Source organism: Ipomoea nil, unplaced genomic scaffold (assembly GCF_001879475.1).
Source record: "Ipomoea nil cultivar Tokyo-kokei standard unplaced genomic scaffold, Asagao_1.1 scaffold1576, whole genome shotgun sequence".
NCBI lineage: Eukaryota > Viridiplantae > Streptophyta > Magnoliopsida > Solanales > Convolvulaceae > Ipomoea > Ipomoea nil.
This window is the reverse complement of record NW_017618004.1, coordinates 507,262-526,461: the sequence shown is the minus strand read 5'-3', so window position 1 is coordinate 526,461 and position 19,200 is coordinate 507,262. Positions and strand designations below refer to the sequence as shown.

Genomic DNA, 19,200 nt, shown 5'->3' with positions numbered 1-19,200 from the left:
CACGTTGCTATATAGACCACGGTCCATACTCCATAGTAAAATTTGCCCGGAAAGATATGTTACAAAGCATTAATAAGTATATAGATGTGATTGGCCAAAAAAGTGGGTGGAAAAGTAAAGGAAAATAGGAGCTTAAAAACCAAGGAAAAGAGACTTTTGTTTTTGTATGTCTATGGTGCAGGAGCCTGGACCCAGGATAATTGTCGTTATTTAAAAAGAGTGAAAGAAGTGAGAAGAGAATCCTTCTACTCACTTCCTTACACACAAGGGAAATCCCGAAATGTAGAAGAAGAGGGAGTGGGAGAGAAACAGAATCTGCAAGTCAACAGTAAGCATGTCGGACTCTAAAGTGGAGACGATTTCAAGGATGGCACAATGGAGGGTTGAGAATTTCGGATCCTCAACTTACAAACGATCCGACCCGTTTAAGATTGGTATCTGGAACTGGTAATAACAAAGCTCTTTTTATTTTATGCTTCAGCTCTCTACAAGTTCATATTTCTGGCAGAGATTGGAAACTGGAAAATCGGATGATAATTTTTTTTTTTTTTCCTTTTTCAGTTGCTAATTCGATTGATAATATTGATTTGTTAGGCATTTATCAGTTGAGAAGAATCGGTATTTGTATATTCGGCTGTTTCCGGAACCTTCTCGGACGTCCAAGGAACAACCTCCGGCGGCCAAGTTTGTCCTACGTGTCACCGCTCCATCCACCAACCGCCGCCCTCTCGTCTCCCAAGGCACGTTCACTTTTCCCTTGTCTTCTTAATTCTAGTTTTAATTCCTCAACTATTGCATAATTTATTTATTTTTTTGGTTAACTTTTGTTTTTCAGTTCAAAATCAATTGGATTCTTTAGGCTTTTAATCCTTTGTTACGATTTAGTGGGTATTCAATCAGCTTCTATACATTTTGGCTTTTAAAATGATGGACTTTAGTAAATTTTAATGACTTTCATGAATCTTAACTTTTTCAAAGTCTATAAAGTCTCTTGTCACAAGTATATTTACAATTCTTATAAAAAAAATCAAATTTGGTTGCCACAAAAAGAAATATATTATAAATTTAAAAGTAATCTCATTTCGGGGCAACCTAACCAAGTTGATTAGGCTGTTAACTTGGTAACCACAAGGTTACAAGTTCAACTCTCAGCAAGAGCGGCCTTGGTTTGAGCCGGTAAGCTTTTGGCAACGAATACCAAGCACACTTCTAGGATCAAAACTGATTTTAAATTATAATGTGAGCCCTGGCTTACCTAGGTAGGTGAGCCTTGGGCAGAATGTTCATCATTCTTGACTTAAATGTTCCTAATTGCTGTTAGATGGATCATTATTGATTACAAGCAGTCAAGCGCACTTCTTGTGAAGTTCTTTGCAGAAGTTAAAACCTGCTCTTCTTTGCTCAATCAAACTAATGAATTATTAGCAGTTTGAGTATGCTTTTTGATTGGTTTCACAGACTGGCATGTACTCTTCTTAGCATGGCTTTTCCTAACCGGTTTAATGCTTTAATTGCTCATTGCAAGTTTTGATATGCATATGGTTCTTAAATATCCTTTCATAGACAAAATTTGTTGCAATATCCAACTTGCTTCATGATGCTAGAAAAAGATTATTATGAATGCTTTGTGGTTATTTTAGTTTCAAATTTGTGACAGAATCATTGCTTCACTAACTCACAAATTTAAGTCATTGCAATTGTTCATTAATATCGAGGAATGGAAAAAAGCACTAGAGTAATTGGGGATTAAAAGTCTGAAAGAAACTTTATTAATCTTCTTGGAAAGTGGTTGTGGAGGTTCGGGTTTGAAGAAATAGGCAATGGAGGAAAATCATGGCAACCATGGAATAGAAACAGAGCAATGGTGCGCTGAGATAGTGACATTCTTACACAGCACGAAGTGTGTAAACATAACAGAATTGGCTAGGATGAGTTCTCTAAATATATAATTTTAGGGTGAAAATTGGGTATTGCAGAGAGATTTGGCTTTTGGACAAACTGGCATGCTGGTCAGTCAATCCTTAAAGATAGATTTCCTCTTCTTTACATTCTTATAAAACTTCCTGATTTCTTATGTTCGTAAAATTCAAGCCATGGTGGCAGATAGCGTATTGCTTTTATGAGAGATTTTATGCAGGGAGTATTGGCTTTAGTAGAGATTTCATACTGCTGGGAGAATCGGCTATTGGACAAATTGTTCAGTTTGTCAATCCTTAAAGATTTATTTTTTGTCAACTGTTCAGTCTTGCCAAACTTCTTGATTCTTATAGTCACCAGAGTTATGTGCAATCAAGTGATGGAAAGTGACGGGATATGTTTTTTTAGGAGAGTTTGCTATTTCAATTATTGTGAAAAACAATTTTCTTGTTATGAACTTATGAAAATTATCTTAGTATAGTAAATACAGAACATGACATATCATTTTCTGTATGAGTATATGAGATAAAAGTAGGGGTGTAAATGAGCCGAGCAGCTCGCGAGCGGCTCTGTCAAAGCTCGGCTCGAGCTCGGTCAATATCGAGCTTGAACAGCTCGTTTAATAATCGAGCTCGAGCCGAGCCTAGATATTCTAGGCTCGTGGCTTGTCAAGCCGCTCGCGAGCCATATAATATATAATGGCCCTGTTTGGTAAAAAATTGGCCTATAGGCCAATTTTGGCTTATTTGACCACTATTAATTGTTTGATTTAGTTAAAACATCAATATAAATGTTTGGTTAATTAGCTTTTTGCAACTCCAAAAGGCTAAAATTAAAAAAGCTACTCCTAGCAACTTTTTCAATTAGCTTTTTGAGAAAAGAAATTATACCAAACAGCTATCAGCTAACAGCTAATTAACCAAACACTTTTCTACAATCAGCTAATGTTATCAACTATTTATACCTTCTAATTAACACAATCAGCTAACAGCAAACAGCTATCAGCTAACGGCCATTTTACCAAACAGGGCCAATATATATAATAATGATATAATATAATATAATAATAATATATAAAAATAACAATTAGAAATTAGAATTTTAAACTCAAAATCCCTAAAAGATTTCTATTATTTATGTATGGATAAAACAAAGTAGTTTGAATTTTAAACCAAAAGTATTAAATATGTCAAATTCAATGTTAAAATCGAGCTCGAACTCGAGCTCAAGATCGAGCTCGAGTTCGAACTCGAACAATCGAGCTGCTCGAGCCGAGCCTCCATTAACGAGCACGAGCTCAAGCCTACCCGTGCTCGAACTCGGCTCGGCTCGTTTACAACTTTACACCCCTAGATAAAAGTGGTTAATTCTCTGTCAAATCTTTCTATGATATCTTTTTTTTTTTTTTTTTTTTTTTTTTTTTTTTTTTTTTGTTCTGCTTCTGTTTTTAGAGAATATCAGTTTGGTGAAATGTTCACTAAGTGAGGATATTTTAGATTGAATTTGGTTGATATGAAAAAGTTGAAAGGCAAATAATTGCCTGCTCTCTATTTTATGTTTCTCTTGTTGCTTTAATGAGCTAACTGGCCAGTTGCTTTTCATGTGCATGATTACCTGTTTCTCCGTATTGCAGTTTATGAGAGAGTTCTTCGGTCAAGTGATGATTTTGTTTGGCCTATCGATTCTAACCTTCAAGGATACTTTGTTATTGATGTTGAGTTCCATGACCTAAAGATCAGCCAAAAAAATGTAAGCTAATTTCGGGACTTCTTTTTCTGCACTCGTACATTAGCTAAGAAACTTTTTAGCCTACTGACTTGAAAGGAACCTTGATAAATTGTGTGGATTCACCAATTGAGTTTCCTTGGTATTAAAGTAGTATATTAACTTTTTAGTATAAGTTAGTTCTCTTCCTAGGGAAAATTGGCCGAGAATGTTGTTGATTGGTTATTAGAAAAAATAAAAACATTCATGATTCTTTACAAGGTAGTATGTGTTCTGTACTTTATCAATCTTTTTGAGTTTAGGGTTCGATCCTGTGACCACTCATTTGGAATGGTAACAGAGGTGATGATTGTCCAAAATCCACACACACACACACATATATATATATATAGTTGAAATACTCTCGGTTTATATTTACTGTAGTCATTAAACACAGGGTGAAGGGACTTCCATATGGCCTAGTGACAGTACGATGCAGTCTTTGGCTACTCAAACCACTCTCCGGTGTCTATCTCGCTTGCTTTTAGAGTCCATACATGCTGATGTAACTATCAACACCGCTGATGGATCGCTACAAGCCCACAAGGCGATTCTTTCCGCTAGTTCTCCGGTATTCCACAGCATGTTCCTCCATGACCTAAGGGAGAAAGAGTCCTCAACTATCGACATAGAAGACATGTCAACGGATTCATGCATGGCTCTTCTGGGCTACATATATGGGACAATAAAACAGGAGGATTTCTGGAAACACCGATTAGCACTGCTAGCTGCAGCCAACAAGTACGACATGTCAGACTTGAAAGATTATTGCGAGGAAAGTTTGTTAGAAGATATTAACACGGGGAATGTCCTTGAGAGGTTGCAAGAAGCCTGGATTTACCAGCTCCATAAACTGAAGAAAGGGTGCTTGACGTATTTGCTTGATTTCGGCAAGATTTATGATGTGAAGGAGGAAATGAATAACTTCTTTAGACAGGCAGATAGAGAATTGATGCTAGAGATGTTTCAAGAAGTTCTCCAAGTTTGGAGACCTGCATAAGATTTACGGGTGTGGCTAACTATATGTATGTATATTGCTGTTTCTGTAAAACACAGGATGCTTTATGTGTTGCATGCATGCATGGTTTTCAAAATTATGAGGAAATGGTTTTGAAATATAGACCACAGGTTACTAGGTAATTTTAGAAGTGATTTTAGTGAGCTCAGAACAACTCCTATTTCACTGCTAAAAGTTAAATCCTATATATAATAAAGCTATATGGTCTTGTGAAAATTAAATGGTGATAATCAACATTTAATTTTCACAAGACCATAATAATATTGTTATTGTGAAAATTAAATGTTGATAATCAACATTTAATTTTCACAAAATCATAATAATATTGTTAATTATAATAACAACAATAATAATAATAATAATAATAATAATAATAATAATAATAATAATAATAATAATTTCCACGGACAGTTTCTAATATATATATATATATATATATATTTATTTATTTATTTATTATATTTATTTATATTTCAATTTCTACTGGCAAATTATTGTGTGAACGATGGTCCACATAATTGTATGGATCATGAATATCAAATACATTTTTAATATATTAAAAATACATTATTTTTATATTGAAAGTACCTTACATACATATATAATGTACCCTTAGTATATTTAAAATATACTTTTTATTGCATGCAACCCCAAAGTTCATAAGTTTGAAATTAATATATGGCATAGCTAGGCGGCCTAATATTTAAGATTATTGATGTGCATATTGAGGACTACGGAGACAAAGATGGGTTATTCGTGGATTCATCGGATACTATCTAACAACACTCTCCAACTTAATTGACGTGAAGTGGCTTAGTAACATTAAGATTATATTCTCATCTTTTATTGATTACACACTTAATTCGATAGTATTTGAAAGAAAAAAATCAATGTTCGAACTAAGATTGTGATTTTAGTCTTTAAAGGTCAATTGTATGTTGCTACATCTAGAGTTAGAAATCTCAAAGGTCTAAAAATTTTGATCCGTGGTGACTCTAAAATTGTCATTCAATTACTATTTGTAGTTTACTAAGTTCTTAAAAATTTGTAATATTAAATACTATATACTAAATTTTTAATATAGTTTAAGATTTGTAGTAATCACCCACCTTAAATATTATTTTAATTGTAAATATATTTATGTTCATAATTTTATCATAGGAATTCACACATAATAATTATTAAATATAGGGTATATTTTATAACATATTTTCCGTGCATCGCACGGGACAAATACTAGTAATAATAATAATAATAATAATAATAATAATAATAATAATAATAATAATCATCATCTAATAATAATAATCATAATTATTATTATTATTATTATTATATTTAAAAATATATATATAGTTCTAATTAGAATTACAATTTTTGAAGGTAATAACACGAAAATATTTAATCAAACCAAATAAGAGATACAAGGTGTGGCCGAACAGAGATTCACGATCCTAGAACAGACGAAGAACCAGTTGCATTTGCTAGCACATGAACCATATGATTCGCTGACCTCTTGACATGGTGAACAAACACGTTCCGCTGACTTCTTGACATGGTAAACAAACATGTTCCCAATATCACTACCAATATCACGACATTGCTTTACAATCAAACCCTTATACAAAAGATCTAAAGAGTGTGAATTAAAACTACTAGAATAATTAAGACAATCGAATTCAATAGTTAAATGACTAAAGAGACAAGACTTAGTTTATTAAAAAAGAAAGGAAGAAAGATTCCTTAGTTTATTTTTTGTGGTACATCGGAGGAGATTCCTTAGTTTAGGACCTTTATGGCCTGTTTGGTTCACAGAATAGGCCGAGAATGACATAGCGTTCCTAGTAATAGGTATATTCCTTTGTTTGGTAACCATTTATATTATCAGGAATAATATTCCTGGTAATAGTCTATTACCTCAAATAAGGTAATAGCTATTATTAGGGCCCCCCACTGGTATTAGTCTATTACTGAACGCTCAGGAATAGATTTTAGAATCTATTTTCTTTTTTACCTCTTTCTTTAACCTAATTTTTTTATCCTATATATAAATTTATCCTATTTCACCACCGTCGTCGCCACCACCACCACCACCATCACCGCCGCCGCCGCCACCACCACTACCACCATCGTCGCTGCCGCCACCACCACCACCGCCGCCACAACCGTCGCCGCCCCCACCACCACTGCCACAACCGTCACCGTCACCACCACCACCGTCGCTCCCACCACTGCCACTGCCACCGCCACCACCACCACTACCACCCCAGCACCACCACAACCACCGCCACCACCACCATCACCATCACCATCACCACCACCGCCACCACCACCACCACCACCACCACCACCATCACATATTTTTATAAGGGTATTTATGTCTTTTACAACATATTTCATTTCTATTCCTTAAATCAACCAAACACTGTAATATAATTCCTCAAGTCTATTCCTTCCGCGAACCAAACAATAGAATACAATTCCTATTCTATTCCATTCCTTATGGAATAACATTCCTATTACCTCAAAATTCATTCCGTGAACCAAACGTGTTGTTAATGTTTAATGTAGCAAAAGAATTATCAACAAGTTGAATTTTGGCAAATTATGCAGTGGACTCGTGTCCACAATGCATTGTGGACATGAGTCCAAAACGACGTTGTTTTCAGGAAAAATGCGTCATTTCAGTTTAAAAAAAAATTAATTTTGTCTCGCCGTTAACAGTGTTATTCGTGTGTGCTATTATGAATGTACAGTTATGTGATTATGAATGTACAGTTATGTGATTATGAATGTACAGTTATGGAATTATGAATGCAAGTTATAAAATTATGAACACATAGCTCTGACATTATGAACTTACAATTATGAACATATAGTGATAAAATTATGAACATAGAGCTCTAAAATTGTGAACATCGAGCTTTGAAAATTATAATTTTACAGTTATTGCATTATGAATGTACAGTTACGGAATTATGAATGTACGGTTATGCAATTATAAATGTACAGTTATGCAATTATGAATGTACAGTTATGAAATTATGAACATAGAGCTCTGACATTATGAACTTACAATATGAACATATAGTGATAAAATTATGAACATAGAGCTCTAAAATTATGAAATTACAGTTATTAAATTATGAATGTACAGTTACGGAATTATGAATGTACAGTTATGGAAGTATGAATGTACAGTTATGGAATTATGAACATAGAGCTCTGACATTATAAACTTACAATTATGAACATGTAGTAATAAAATTATGAACATATACTCTTATAACGAAGCGGTCTGAAATTAATTTTTTTTTTTTTTTAAAAAAGAAGAAGAAGAAGAAGATAACAGTGCCTAACGGTACTGTTACCCGTGTCCAGCAAGCATGCTGAACACGGTCCATAGCACAACGATTGTTGAATTTTGAGAGATGAATGAATGGACTAAAGTGGCAGTTGCTAATCCGTCGTTGTACGAGTTATTCTCTCAATTTTCGCAGATTATTTGTTTTTCCCCAGTTTTTGCAACCTTTTTAAATTCAGCTTTTTAGATTAAAAAATTTGACCTCAAAAGCTTGGTTATCATTTGTGAGAAACTGAAATTGAGAAACAAAATTTTATAAAATCATAATTATGGCATTCATTAATTAAAGGCATATATCTTACAATTTTTCCAAAAAAAAAAATATTGTTAGAAATGATTTGTAATAGATTTTGATGATGTAAAGATAATTGTATAAGTACTTTATACCCTTCATAATTCATTGTAGATTTAGTTAGACTTCGCAATCCAGCTGACCGGAAAGAAGCAGTCTCGCCATAAAGAAAGGCTTCGAAAGGAAGTATCTGGAAAGAAAGGCTTCGGATGGAAGCATCCGGAATAAAAGGTTTCGGAAGAAGATGTCTGGAAGAAGCTAGATTAGAAGAAAGTTAGGCTATCCGCACTCATATATGCAATCTTCTCTCACTTTTAATATGCCACATCACAAAATTTGCAATTATTTACTATTTACTCTTCTTCCATGCAATTCTCTCATTTTCCGAAAATAACCCCACTATCACACCAACTTATTAAAAAAATTATTTTTATCAATAAAGTATTAATAATAATACTAGCGCTAATGAGAATTTATGCGATGGAGATGGTGGGAGAGAAAGAAGAATTGATGTGTAGAGTAATTGACAAATATAATCCCATGAAAAAAGGACTTATTAATCAAATTTGTAATTATATAATTCTAAGGACTAAATGTGTCACACTATAAACAATTAAAAGATTAAGTTTGGTCAAATCAATTTAAAGTGGTCAAATTTCTAAAAGTAAAAATAATTCAGGGGCTAAAATGACCGTTTTCTCTCAAAAATATATAAAAGGGGAGAATTGTTGTTGCAATTCTACCCTGTCAGAATTGTAACACGCAAAAAAAAAAAAAAAAAAAAAACTAACCTTTGCAAGTGCCTCAATCACAGCGGTGCTTGGGGCCTTAAAGGGAACAGAATTGAAGGAAAGCTATTCAAGCATGAACTTCTTAGAAGATGAAAGGGTGTTTATTGCTGCTCTTCCAAGTTCGTAGGAGCTTCATTTGAAGACCTTTTAAGGAAGATTGCAATTTGTTTGGCACCTAAAAGTTTATGTATAAAATAAAATGGTGATAAGCATGATCAGCTCTTTTTTATTTTTGAAGCACTTATACACAGTCACAGATAGGGTAACAGGCATTATTCTACGGATACCCAGCTGCACAAGTTGAGAATATGGCAGCGGATTATAGGGGATTATGACAGCTTTTGGATGGCTACCATCTATTGAGTGTCAACGGGCGGATTCAAAATTTCAAGTGGACATTCACCTCTCTTCAAGTATAAAAGGAGGACTCCAAGCTCCGAAGAAAAAAATTGGTTGCTGATTAATGCTGTGTCTAAAAAAAAAAAAAAAGCCATCTCAAGTATTGAAGCGTTCAAGCTACATTTAAGTCTTCAAGGCAGAAGAGAAATCTGAATGATTTTTTCAAAGTCCGGCACTCAACAACTTATAATCATCCACATCGGAAGGAGTTAGTTGTTCGACTACTCTAACAATCAATGTGAAGTATTCTAACTCAAACATATGAGAAAATTACTCAAGATATCATTTAGAGTCTCATTTAAGATTTACTTCGGGCTACTATATTAGAATGGGCTCATAGTGTGCAAAAATGTATAATTTGGTGTTGACTTTTAAAACTAGATTGGTGAAGTCAAAAATTTCCAAGATTTGTTAGATTAAGATATGAGAGAGGGAGTTAATATATTATTTGCATTGCTTGGGGAAAAGTTTTGGTTTGGATTTTCTAAAACATGAGATTCTAAGTGGACAAGATTTGAGGATCATCAGACATTCTGATATCTTATCTTTAATTTGGCATCATCACAACTCACAAGACACGATATGAAAACATATAAACTAAACTATCATCACTACAGATCAGACGACAGAACTGCATGCCTAGCTAGCTCTTCTTAATTTTAATTGGCATCTTTTTTTTGTTCCGATCGATCCTTATGAACATCTCAACAATTAGTAGCTGGTCTTGAATGGCCTGTAAACCTTAAGATCAGTGACAACTCCGGCGAAGGACCCGACGGCGGCGGCAATGGAGATGACAAGGCAGGCGGCGCTGAGGACTTGGAAGCAGACCCATTTGGTGCTCCATTTGGGTATCTGTTTCTGAACTATATACATTTCGACGGGGAAGTAAACGGTGAGAGGCCAGAAGCCGAGGGCGCCGAGGATGCCCACGATGTCGTTGAAGAAGGGGAGGAGCATGGAGATGACGGTGGTGATGACCACGAAGACGGAGCGCCATACGAGGCGGAAGAGGTTGAGCTTGAAAGGCTTGCCGCCGGGGAAGAGGGGGATTTGGAGGTCTCTGGTTATGAGCTTGGAATCTGGGAATCGGTCTTTGGCGGTTTTCTCGACGAAGGCGAAGAGGGGCTGGCAGTAGACCTGGTAGGCGCCGACGAGGTGGATGACGATGGCGGCGTTGGCGATGTCGAGAAGCCAGAAGGGGTTGTAGAATCCGAAGCCGGTTAGGAGGTTGCCGGGGGAGCTGTCGCCGAAGGCGGCGTAGCCGAAACATCCACACAGCATGTAGAACACAGTTGTTACTGCTACGCTGATTAAGGTTGCCTTCTTCATTGTCTTGGATTCTCTTGGTGGAGATTTCACTGTGTCCTGTTTTTGCATTTAATTTGCACATTAGATCCCAGTCTTCTAGAAGCTAAGGAAATGGAAAAATTGCACTTTTTGTCCTCCAATATACATGTGGTACATATTAGTCTCTGAGTTATATGCATAATCATTCTTAAGCACGGTTACAAAAATCAATAGAGGTGGTCCCATCGAGACGCTAGTTGCTCTTAGGCCATAGTGATTTCCCCTAGGCAATCGGTCGCCTAAGCGCCTAACTCAGCCGAGTTAACTCGACTTGCAAATTTTTATTATTATTATTTTATATATATATATATATATATATATATATATATATATATGACATACACCCACACAGGAACACTATTTTTCTTTAGTTAGCTGCCTACGCCGTTTAGGCACTAAGTGCTACTCGACCGTCTAACTAGCACCTAGTGCCTATTGCAACCATGTTCTTAAGTTATGCGTAAAGTAATGATTTTAGCCAATCTGAATGACCAAATCAGCCTATTTATTAAGTGACAAATTGGAAGCAAGCATAGTATACGAAGGACTAAAATCATCATTTCACGCATAACTTATATTTTAAAATAATTATATATATAATTTAGGGGCTAAGTTTGTATCACAGATACAGTGAAAGGACTAAAAATGTAATTTTTTCGGAAGTAAATGAATAGGATAGTTAGTAATATACCTGAATTTCAATGAGGATGAGGGAATAAGAATAGGCAAAAGCTATGGCTCCAAACGCTTGAAAGCTTAACCATATCTTGTGTAGTTCAGAAACAGTACTTCCAACGCTGATTCCAGTAAGGCTTCCTTGGATTTTCCCATTTTCTGAAATTATATTAATTGTAAAAACAATACAAAAATGAATTTTATTTTTAATTTAGTAACCTTTTTTTGCTTTGTTTCTGTTGTAGTGCAGAAAAGATTGAAAAGAGTGAGAGTTGAAAAGAAACCTGCAACTTGGGCAATGCCAAGGCCAAGTCCAATGGTTGAGTAGGTGAAGGACATGACAGCAGCAACAATGGAGAGCCACCAAATCTGATCAAAATCTGGGATTTGAGAGAAGATGATCTCCACCACTCCAAATATTATCATGTAAGGATTGCTGTTTATATGGCATGGGTTCTTCCCTCCACTAGCGTGGAAACAATTCGACCTCTTGATTGCCCTTTTCATCAATTCCAATTATTAATTAATTAGCTTCCTTCAATTCTAAATTAATCAACAAATTCAATTTCATCTCATTGCATATATACTTACACCATGCTTATAGCAGAGGCAATGGTGTACCCAATTGCCACTCCAACCAGATTTGCATACTGAATTGCCCCACAAATCTTAACCTGCAATCCCCCTGAACACACACAAAACCCATATCACTTCCATACTTTAACACATCCTCAATAGTTGTAGTTTTTGAGTAGTTTTTACATGTATAATTAATAAAGAGAGATAGGAGGGAAGATAAAAAGAAAAAAAAAAACAAAAAAAAAAGATGAAAAACAAAAATAAAAAAGGAAAAAAGCGGCATTAACTCGCCCGGCTGGGCGCTATGTTGCGCTTCACGCGACCAGGGCACGAAATGTTGTTTTCCTTAGTGGGTCCCACATTTCTAATAAAAATCAATGTTTTGCGGCGTGATTTTTCTCTCTCTCCTCCATATAAGTCTTGTTTTCTCAAAAATCACACCAAAATGCATTGATGAGGATGCACTTACAATACCAGAATCTGGCTTGGCAAATTATACTCTGAACCATGATCCACATTGCAATATAAATCATGAATAAATGTTCATTTTTAATATATTAAAAGATTATTTGTGTACTAACTTTAGTATACTTTTGAAAAATAAACATTCAATATATTAGATGGAAGGAGTGAAATAGCATACCAAGATTGGAGCGGACGGCGTCCATGTAGGTGTAGTTTCTCTTGCCGGTGACAGGGTCGCCGGAACGGTAACATTCGGAGAGAAGAACGGAGGTGTAATAGGTGACGATAGAGAACAAGATCATCATAGTTGGACCAGCAATCCATCCCAACTGTGCCACGGCCCATGCTAAGGACAAAACTCCCGAACCTATAACAGCCGTTATTATGTGTGCACTAGCCGTCCAAACACTCCCTATAACAATCCGTCCAAAATAAATAAACACATAAATTAAATTAGCATAAAATGAAGTCCGTGTGAAAATTACATTTCTACCCACGCTCAATTCTTTAATCATGCCTCAGTCAAAGCTAAGGACCGTAGATAGAATACCATGCTTATCTTATCAACGTAACCTCAATAATAATAATAATAATAATAATAATAATAATAATAATAATAATAATGAAAATAGTTAAAATAAGCTATCAAACTATATGCAAAACATTAATTAAACAATTAAATTATTAAAAATTTCAATGAGACAGATCAACTCATTAAATTGATGTAATTAAATCAATTAGCCAATTAACAAAAAGTAACGACATAAAATGTGTTGACGTGCCATTTTTATTTAAATAACTAAATTAAAAATAAGAATATTTTTGCAAGTCATGACTTTTTTGTCTAGATTTGAACAAAATAACTCGTCGACTTCTCAATTGAAAACTAATAATTTTTCTTATTTAAAAAAAAAAAAAAAAATCAGCACCAACTAAGATTCCATGACACTCTTTACCGATTTTTACTTGGACTTTATAAATTAATTAACTCTATTAATTAATTGTATCTATTTGACAAACTGAAAAGTCTGATTGAAACTTTTTATAGTTTAGGTGTAAATAATAATTTTTAAATCAAATGGTTTATTGAGGATTGAAACCGTGACATTTGCCTAAACAGTATTATTTGAAATACAAGTTTTCTACCAAACGGATGGATATATAAATATATAATGTTACTAAACATTCAACCAATTGTCCAATTAATACCTTAATTGATTATTTAACATTTGTTTCTTTCAAAAATATGGATGAATATAACGTTACTAAATACTGAATACGAAGATGAGTTTGAAATACACGTTCATTAAATTTGAACGTGATGTTCATCGAATTTATGCAGCTAAGATATGGTAGAAATTAAATCCAGTAAGGAAGAAGCAGAGTGTTAGTTACCAGTTCTCTTGAGACGGCCGTCGTCGTCGAAGCATTTGGAGTCGCCGGCGCGCGACTGAGCGTCGACGTTGATCGAGAAATCGAGCACTTGCCGGTGATAATTCTGGTGCTTGGCCGCCGCCGACGAGTTATCTCCCATCTTCAATTTCCAGAAAGAAGAAACAGGAGAATAAGTAGAAATACTTGATCGAGCTCAGGAGTCAGGAGTATATATGGCAGCCAATTCAATTCAATTCAATTCAAACAGCGTATAAGTTTTGTTATAACACTGGACCACTACTCTCTCTCTCTCTCTCTCTGGTTTTGCTAATGAGGCTTTAAACTAATCTGACACAGATTTGTCGATGAATTTTGCAGAAACGCAAATGAATGCGTTGTCGATGATTATCTATATGCGCTCAGAACAGTACAGTGGAGAAAGGTCAAACGAGAAAAATAAACAAAAAGCTCAGCTCGTGGGGGCTTTTTGCAGGCAGGCCTCTGATCTGCTTCTTCTTCTGCTTGCAGGGGGAATTGAGAAGAAGGTGAGATTATATAAGCATTGGAATAGCTGAAATTTTGTAATGGACCACATCACCACACCAAGCATTTTCCTTTAATGAATATTTTGTTGGCCCACAACAACTAAACTTCAGCGTTTATACTGTTAAAATAAATGCCAATTTATATTCATGTATCAGAGGGTCTACGTGCATTTGAAATGACGAGATACAGGATTTCATAATACTAGACACAAAAAAATCATAACACAAGACACATATGTTATATATTTACTTATTTTTCAAATCTGATTTAAGTATATAATTTGTGTACATAGACACAGAATTTCACAACACAAGACATAAATTTATAATATAAAACACAATTACTAATTTGTTTCATGTACATAATTCATACTTTTAAGATATAGAATTTCATAACACAAGATATATACACATGTACTAGGATCCACAGTGCATTATGAACCTTGATCAGTAATACAAGGATTGTAAAAAAAAAAAAAAAGTTTTATAGTACCGTATGGTATATGATATTAAAAAAAAAAACATGTATTTAATGTTTGTCCTTTTGATTGTGCTGTCAGTCTTATTTATTGTGTACAATTTTGATTTTTTTTTATAAAAAAAAATTCAGTACTTACTTTTTTTATGTTTTATTTTTGGAAAATATTATATGTAATCTCATTCTCTATTTCCAATTTTTATTCACACACAAGATCTTGATGTAGACACTTGTATTGTGATCCATATAAAAAAATTAGTTTATCAGTACCAATCACATTAGAGAGTAAAATTTAAAGAGTAAGATTTGTAAAGAGAATGAAGTGAAAAGATTTTTAAAATCAAAGAATTAAAAGTAAACAATTTTTTTTTAAGTGTAGTATAAGAAGTAAAAATATGAATGATTGTGGTTGAATTCCAATTTTGAACTGCTAGTTTTAGGTTTCATGTTTCAGAAATAAAAATCAAAACCAGAACCTTGAACCGGTGATTTTGGTTCCAACTGCACGTTAGAATTTTTATTTAAGCTTCTTAATTTCTATTTTTGAAATTATTAAAGTTCTGAGCTATTTTTCTCTGGCATAATTAATCCATGACAATGACATAATTCTGGCAACTAATTGTGTGGCTAACTAGCTACCAAATGACTAATTCGTGTTTAAAAGACGGAAATAATGCACTTTTCTACATGCTTTGTGCTACCTAAATTGATTTTGTTTTTGGGGAACTTTATAACCACAAATAATACTGGAATATAATAATAATAATAATAATAATAATAATAATAATAATAATAATAACAACTAAGCATGCATGCTAAATTTAGGTCAGATTCTCAATTTCTCAGCTCGCTGACTTAGGTTACAAAAGGCTATAAAAATTGTATTTTATAAAATATTATATAATATGGAGTATATTATTGCATTGTTAATTATTACGTACTTTCAAAATATAGAATATGCTGATATTATAATAATCAACCCTAAATGATTAGCTAATATATTACTCCTATTTTTTTTTTAAAAAAAATATTTCTTAAAAAATACGCAATAATTTTGTGAAAGGATGAAAACAAATATATTCCGTCCATTGTTTATCTGAAAGAAGCGGCGGCACGTGACGAGAAAACAAGTTGGGGAGACGCGTTAGTCAAACTCAAACACCACCAAAAGCGAATACAAATTTGGCCAAAGACCCTTGTGGACCCCACCTCTAGGTACGTGGATTGACTCCTCACTCCATAATATATTTATTTATTTTTAAAAACAATTTTTATATATTTATAAATTAATAGTCAAAATTGTGTCCTCAAAAATATTATATTTTCATGGGTAAGGCTATCCTTATTCCAAAAATTTCTCTCACTTTCTAAAATGGGTCTCACTTCCACATCATCAATTTTGTATATAATAAAATAATATTAAAAGAAATAATAAAAATAAAAAAAGACATAAAAAGTTGTGCAGTTGTCCTTTTGCAGCTTTTTCTTTCATTAGCAAATTCTCTCTCCTATTTCTATTTTAGCAATTCTCTCTCCAATTTCAATACACATCAGCATCAAAAAAGAATAAAAAATGTATTATCTCTCTTCCATGTCATTTAGAAAGGGGTAAAATTTTTGGGATGGGGTTAGTCTTACATTTTTCAGTATAAGTATTAAATTTTCATATTGACTGATGACCCAACCCGATCCGCAACAGACCCGATCTCACACAAGTGTGACCCATTTTATTTACATTAGAATAACACACATTTAAATAAAAAGAGTTGAATGTGAGAAACAAATAAAAGTTGGAGAAGTAGTGAAAGAATATTTAAATATTATTTTCTTTTGATTTATGAAAAAATCTATCATCACTATTTGAAGAAACACTTTAAGTGAAATATTTTTTGTGAGTTGTGAATCGAGCTAATAAAAAATTATTTTCAGTTGCCGTATAAACGCCGTTACTATGTAGGCCTATTGCCACTATGTTAAGCCTATGTTACTATGTACGCCTATTGTTATATATGTGACTGAAAATTATTTGCTTTCTATTTTCATATGAACATTTCTGTTGTAACATCTACGTCGGTGAAATATAAGTCATGCGATTTTTTATTTTTATTTGTTTGTCTCTTTTATCTTTTCAAACATGATTTAAAAAGTAAAATAACTTTCCTAATTTTGTCTTTTGTAAAAGATGGATTGGGGGCCTACATATGAGGGTTAAAAGGAATTAAAATAAATTAGAAAGAAAATGTAAAAAGTTAAGTAGCTTTTAAATTAGGAAAACGAATATTATTTTTAGGTAAATTAAAGAGTGAAAAATATCAAGTATTATGAGATGTACTTCGTATTTTTTATATTGGGGTCGTTTTACATATTATGATAGTTGTTAGCTGATTGGGTTAGTAGATTTAACTAGTTGATAGCATTAGCTGATTATAGAAAGATGTTTGGTAAATTGGTTGTTAGCTGATAGCTGATTACATGCAAAATTACTTTCTCAAAAAACTACTTTGAGCAGTTCTTTAAATTTTAGCATTTTGAAGCAATAAACTGTTACAAAAAATTAATTAATCAAACACTTATATTTAACCAATTCAAACCTCCAATAGTGGTCAAATAAATCAAAATTGACTGATAAACTAACTATTTTACCAAAAATGACATAAATATGATAAAATACTTGTTAAAAATGTAAAATATTAAACGCTAATTAGATAAGGGTTTTGCTTGTATATAAGTATAACATAAGATATTTACACCTAAACACAATAAAAAATTCATTCCGACATATCATAAAAAAGGACAATATAATTAAAAGTGTTAAATTAAAGAACTAAACAAGATCGATATCGTACCATCTATATTCTCTCCTTTCTCTTCTTCGAGTACAAGAAACAAATATAATAAGTAGATATATGGTGATTAGTGAGTGAACAGTTTTGTGGCTCACTTTGTAGAAATATCTTGGGATTATATAGCAGTGCAAAAAATAATTAAAAATAAAATATCTTAAAAGACTAAGAACCTTTGAATAAAAAAAGGAAATCATATTCTCATAAAATTAATTGCTTCTCATCCATTGTTTGTGAATAGAATAAGGTTCCTTTGCCATCAATAATAATTCCCAGAAATAATTGCAGTCAAGTGTATAAGTACAAGTCTACAAGAGCCCGTAATTGTCAGTCAGACATGATATGCTGCTTGTTCAAAAAGTTTTGGAATATAATATATAATCTCAAAAATAATAGTATTGCCTCTTTCCTATCCCTAAAAATTTATTTGGAAACCGACCAAATATCTTAAGAAGATCAGAATAAATTAAGATATTAAGGTCCTGTTTGATAAAATATTTAACCTATCAGTCAATTTTATTTTGTTTAATTACTATTAGCTGTTTGACTTCGTTAGACAACCAATAAAGTGTTTGATTAATTTGCCTTTTGTAACAATTTATTTCTCCAAAACACTAAAAATTCAAAAAGCTGCTCGAATCATTTTTTTCGATCAACCTTTTGAGAAAGTCATTTTGTATGTAATCAACTATCAGCTAACAGTTAATTCATCAAAATCTCTCTACAATTAATCAGCTAATGTTATCGACTAGTTAAATTCACTAACCCAATCAGCTAACAGCTATTTACCAAACACCCCTAAAAATTTTGTCTAACTTTTTTTTTTTTTTTGTGAGTATATATACAAGTGACTTGATCGATTAGGTTTGTACTGTTATAAGCAATAAGATGTCTCTTACAAAATAATTATAGCAAAAGTCACGATCACAACTTAAGGGATACATTAATCCTCTTTCACACACAAACACCTTGTGCTCCAGGATTTTAGTATTAGAATTTTGTATCTCTTAAAAGAATTGAATGTACAACTTTGTTCCCTAACTTAGGTATTTGGAAAATATGTAAGCTCAATGACTTAACCTAAAATCTTGGAAATAAAGGATTAAGTACTACTAAAAATCTAAAATGAATTGGTTTTTCCACATACAAAGTTAATTTTTTGTATCAAAAATGCCATTTTGACATATTTGGCACATATATAGTGATATGTGTATAATTGTCTATATGTTTTTATTCCTTACTTGGACACATTTTAGTTGATAAATGCTTTGAGTTCATGCAAAATGTGCCTTAACTATGTTGTTTACACCTTTAGTTTCATATATTTATGATTTGGAAAACCAAGA

General features: G+C 33.1%; 2 protein-coding genes across 3 annotated transcripts; one reads left to right on the top strand and one right to left on the bottom strand.

Moving 5' to 3' along the window:
* Window positions 1–199: 199 nt before the first annotated feature.
* On the top strand, window positions 200–4,799 carry LOC109190545 (BTB/POZ domain-containing protein At1g21780). The gene is made up of 4 exons (XM_019341047.1): window positions 200–447; window positions 595–740; window positions 3,551–3,666; window positions 4,079–4,799. The coding sequence occupies exons 1-4, from the start codon at window positions 335–337 to the stop codon at window positions 4,679–4,681; spliced, it is 978 nt and encodes a 325-aa protein (XP_019196592.1). The 5' UTR covers window positions 200–334; the 3' UTR covers window positions 4,682–4,799.
* Window positions 4,800–9,977: 5,178 nt separating this feature from the next.
* LOC109190777 (amino acid permease 3-like) lies at window positions 9,978–17,959 on the bottom strand. 2 transcript variants are annotated; one of them, XM_019341371.1, is made up of 7 exons: window positions 17,858–17,959; window positions 14,010–14,148; window positions 12,793–13,026; window positions 12,162–12,255; window positions 11,855–12,069; window positions 11,587–11,729; window positions 9,978–10,913 (listed from the first exon to the last, which is right to left on the bottom strand). In XM_019341371.1, exons 1-7 carry the CDS (start codon window positions 17,858–17,860, stop codon window positions 10,257–10,259), a joined length of 1,485 nt encoding a protein of 494 aa, XP_019196916.1. In that variant the 5' UTR covers window positions 17,861–17,959; the 3' UTR covers window positions 9,978–10,256. The 2 variants fall into 2 exon arrangements, with proteins under 2 accessions (XP_019196916.1, XP_019196917.1); XM_019341372.1 differs by lacking the exon at window positions 17,858–17,959 and having other exon boundaries at window positions 14,010–14,547.
* Window positions 17,960–19,200: the final 1,241 nt, after the last annotated feature.

Bases quoted from the DNA above. Each gene is read 5' to 3' on its own strand.
- LOC109190545 (XM_019341047.1), top strand. From the start codon at position 335: ATGTCGGACTCTAAAGTGGAGACGATTTCAAGGATGGCACAATGGAGG. The intron at 448-594 runs GTAATAACAAAG...TTGATTTGTTAG, and splicing joins AAGATTGGTATCTGGAACTG to GCATTTATCAGTTGAGAAGA. The intron at 741-3,550 runs GCACGTTCACTT...TCCGTATTGCAG, and splicing joins CCGCCCTCTCGTCTCCCAAG to TTTATGAGAGAGTTCTTCGG.
- LOC109190777 (XM_019341371.1), bottom strand. The intron at 12,256-12,792 runs GTATGCTATTTC...GTGTGTGTTCAG, and splicing joins CGCCGTCCGCTCCAATCTTG to GGGGATTGCAGGTTAAGATT. The intron at 12,070-12,161 runs GTAAGTATATAT...ATTGATGAAAAG, and splicing joins GCCTCTGCTATAAGCATGGT to GGCAATCAAGAGGTCGAATT.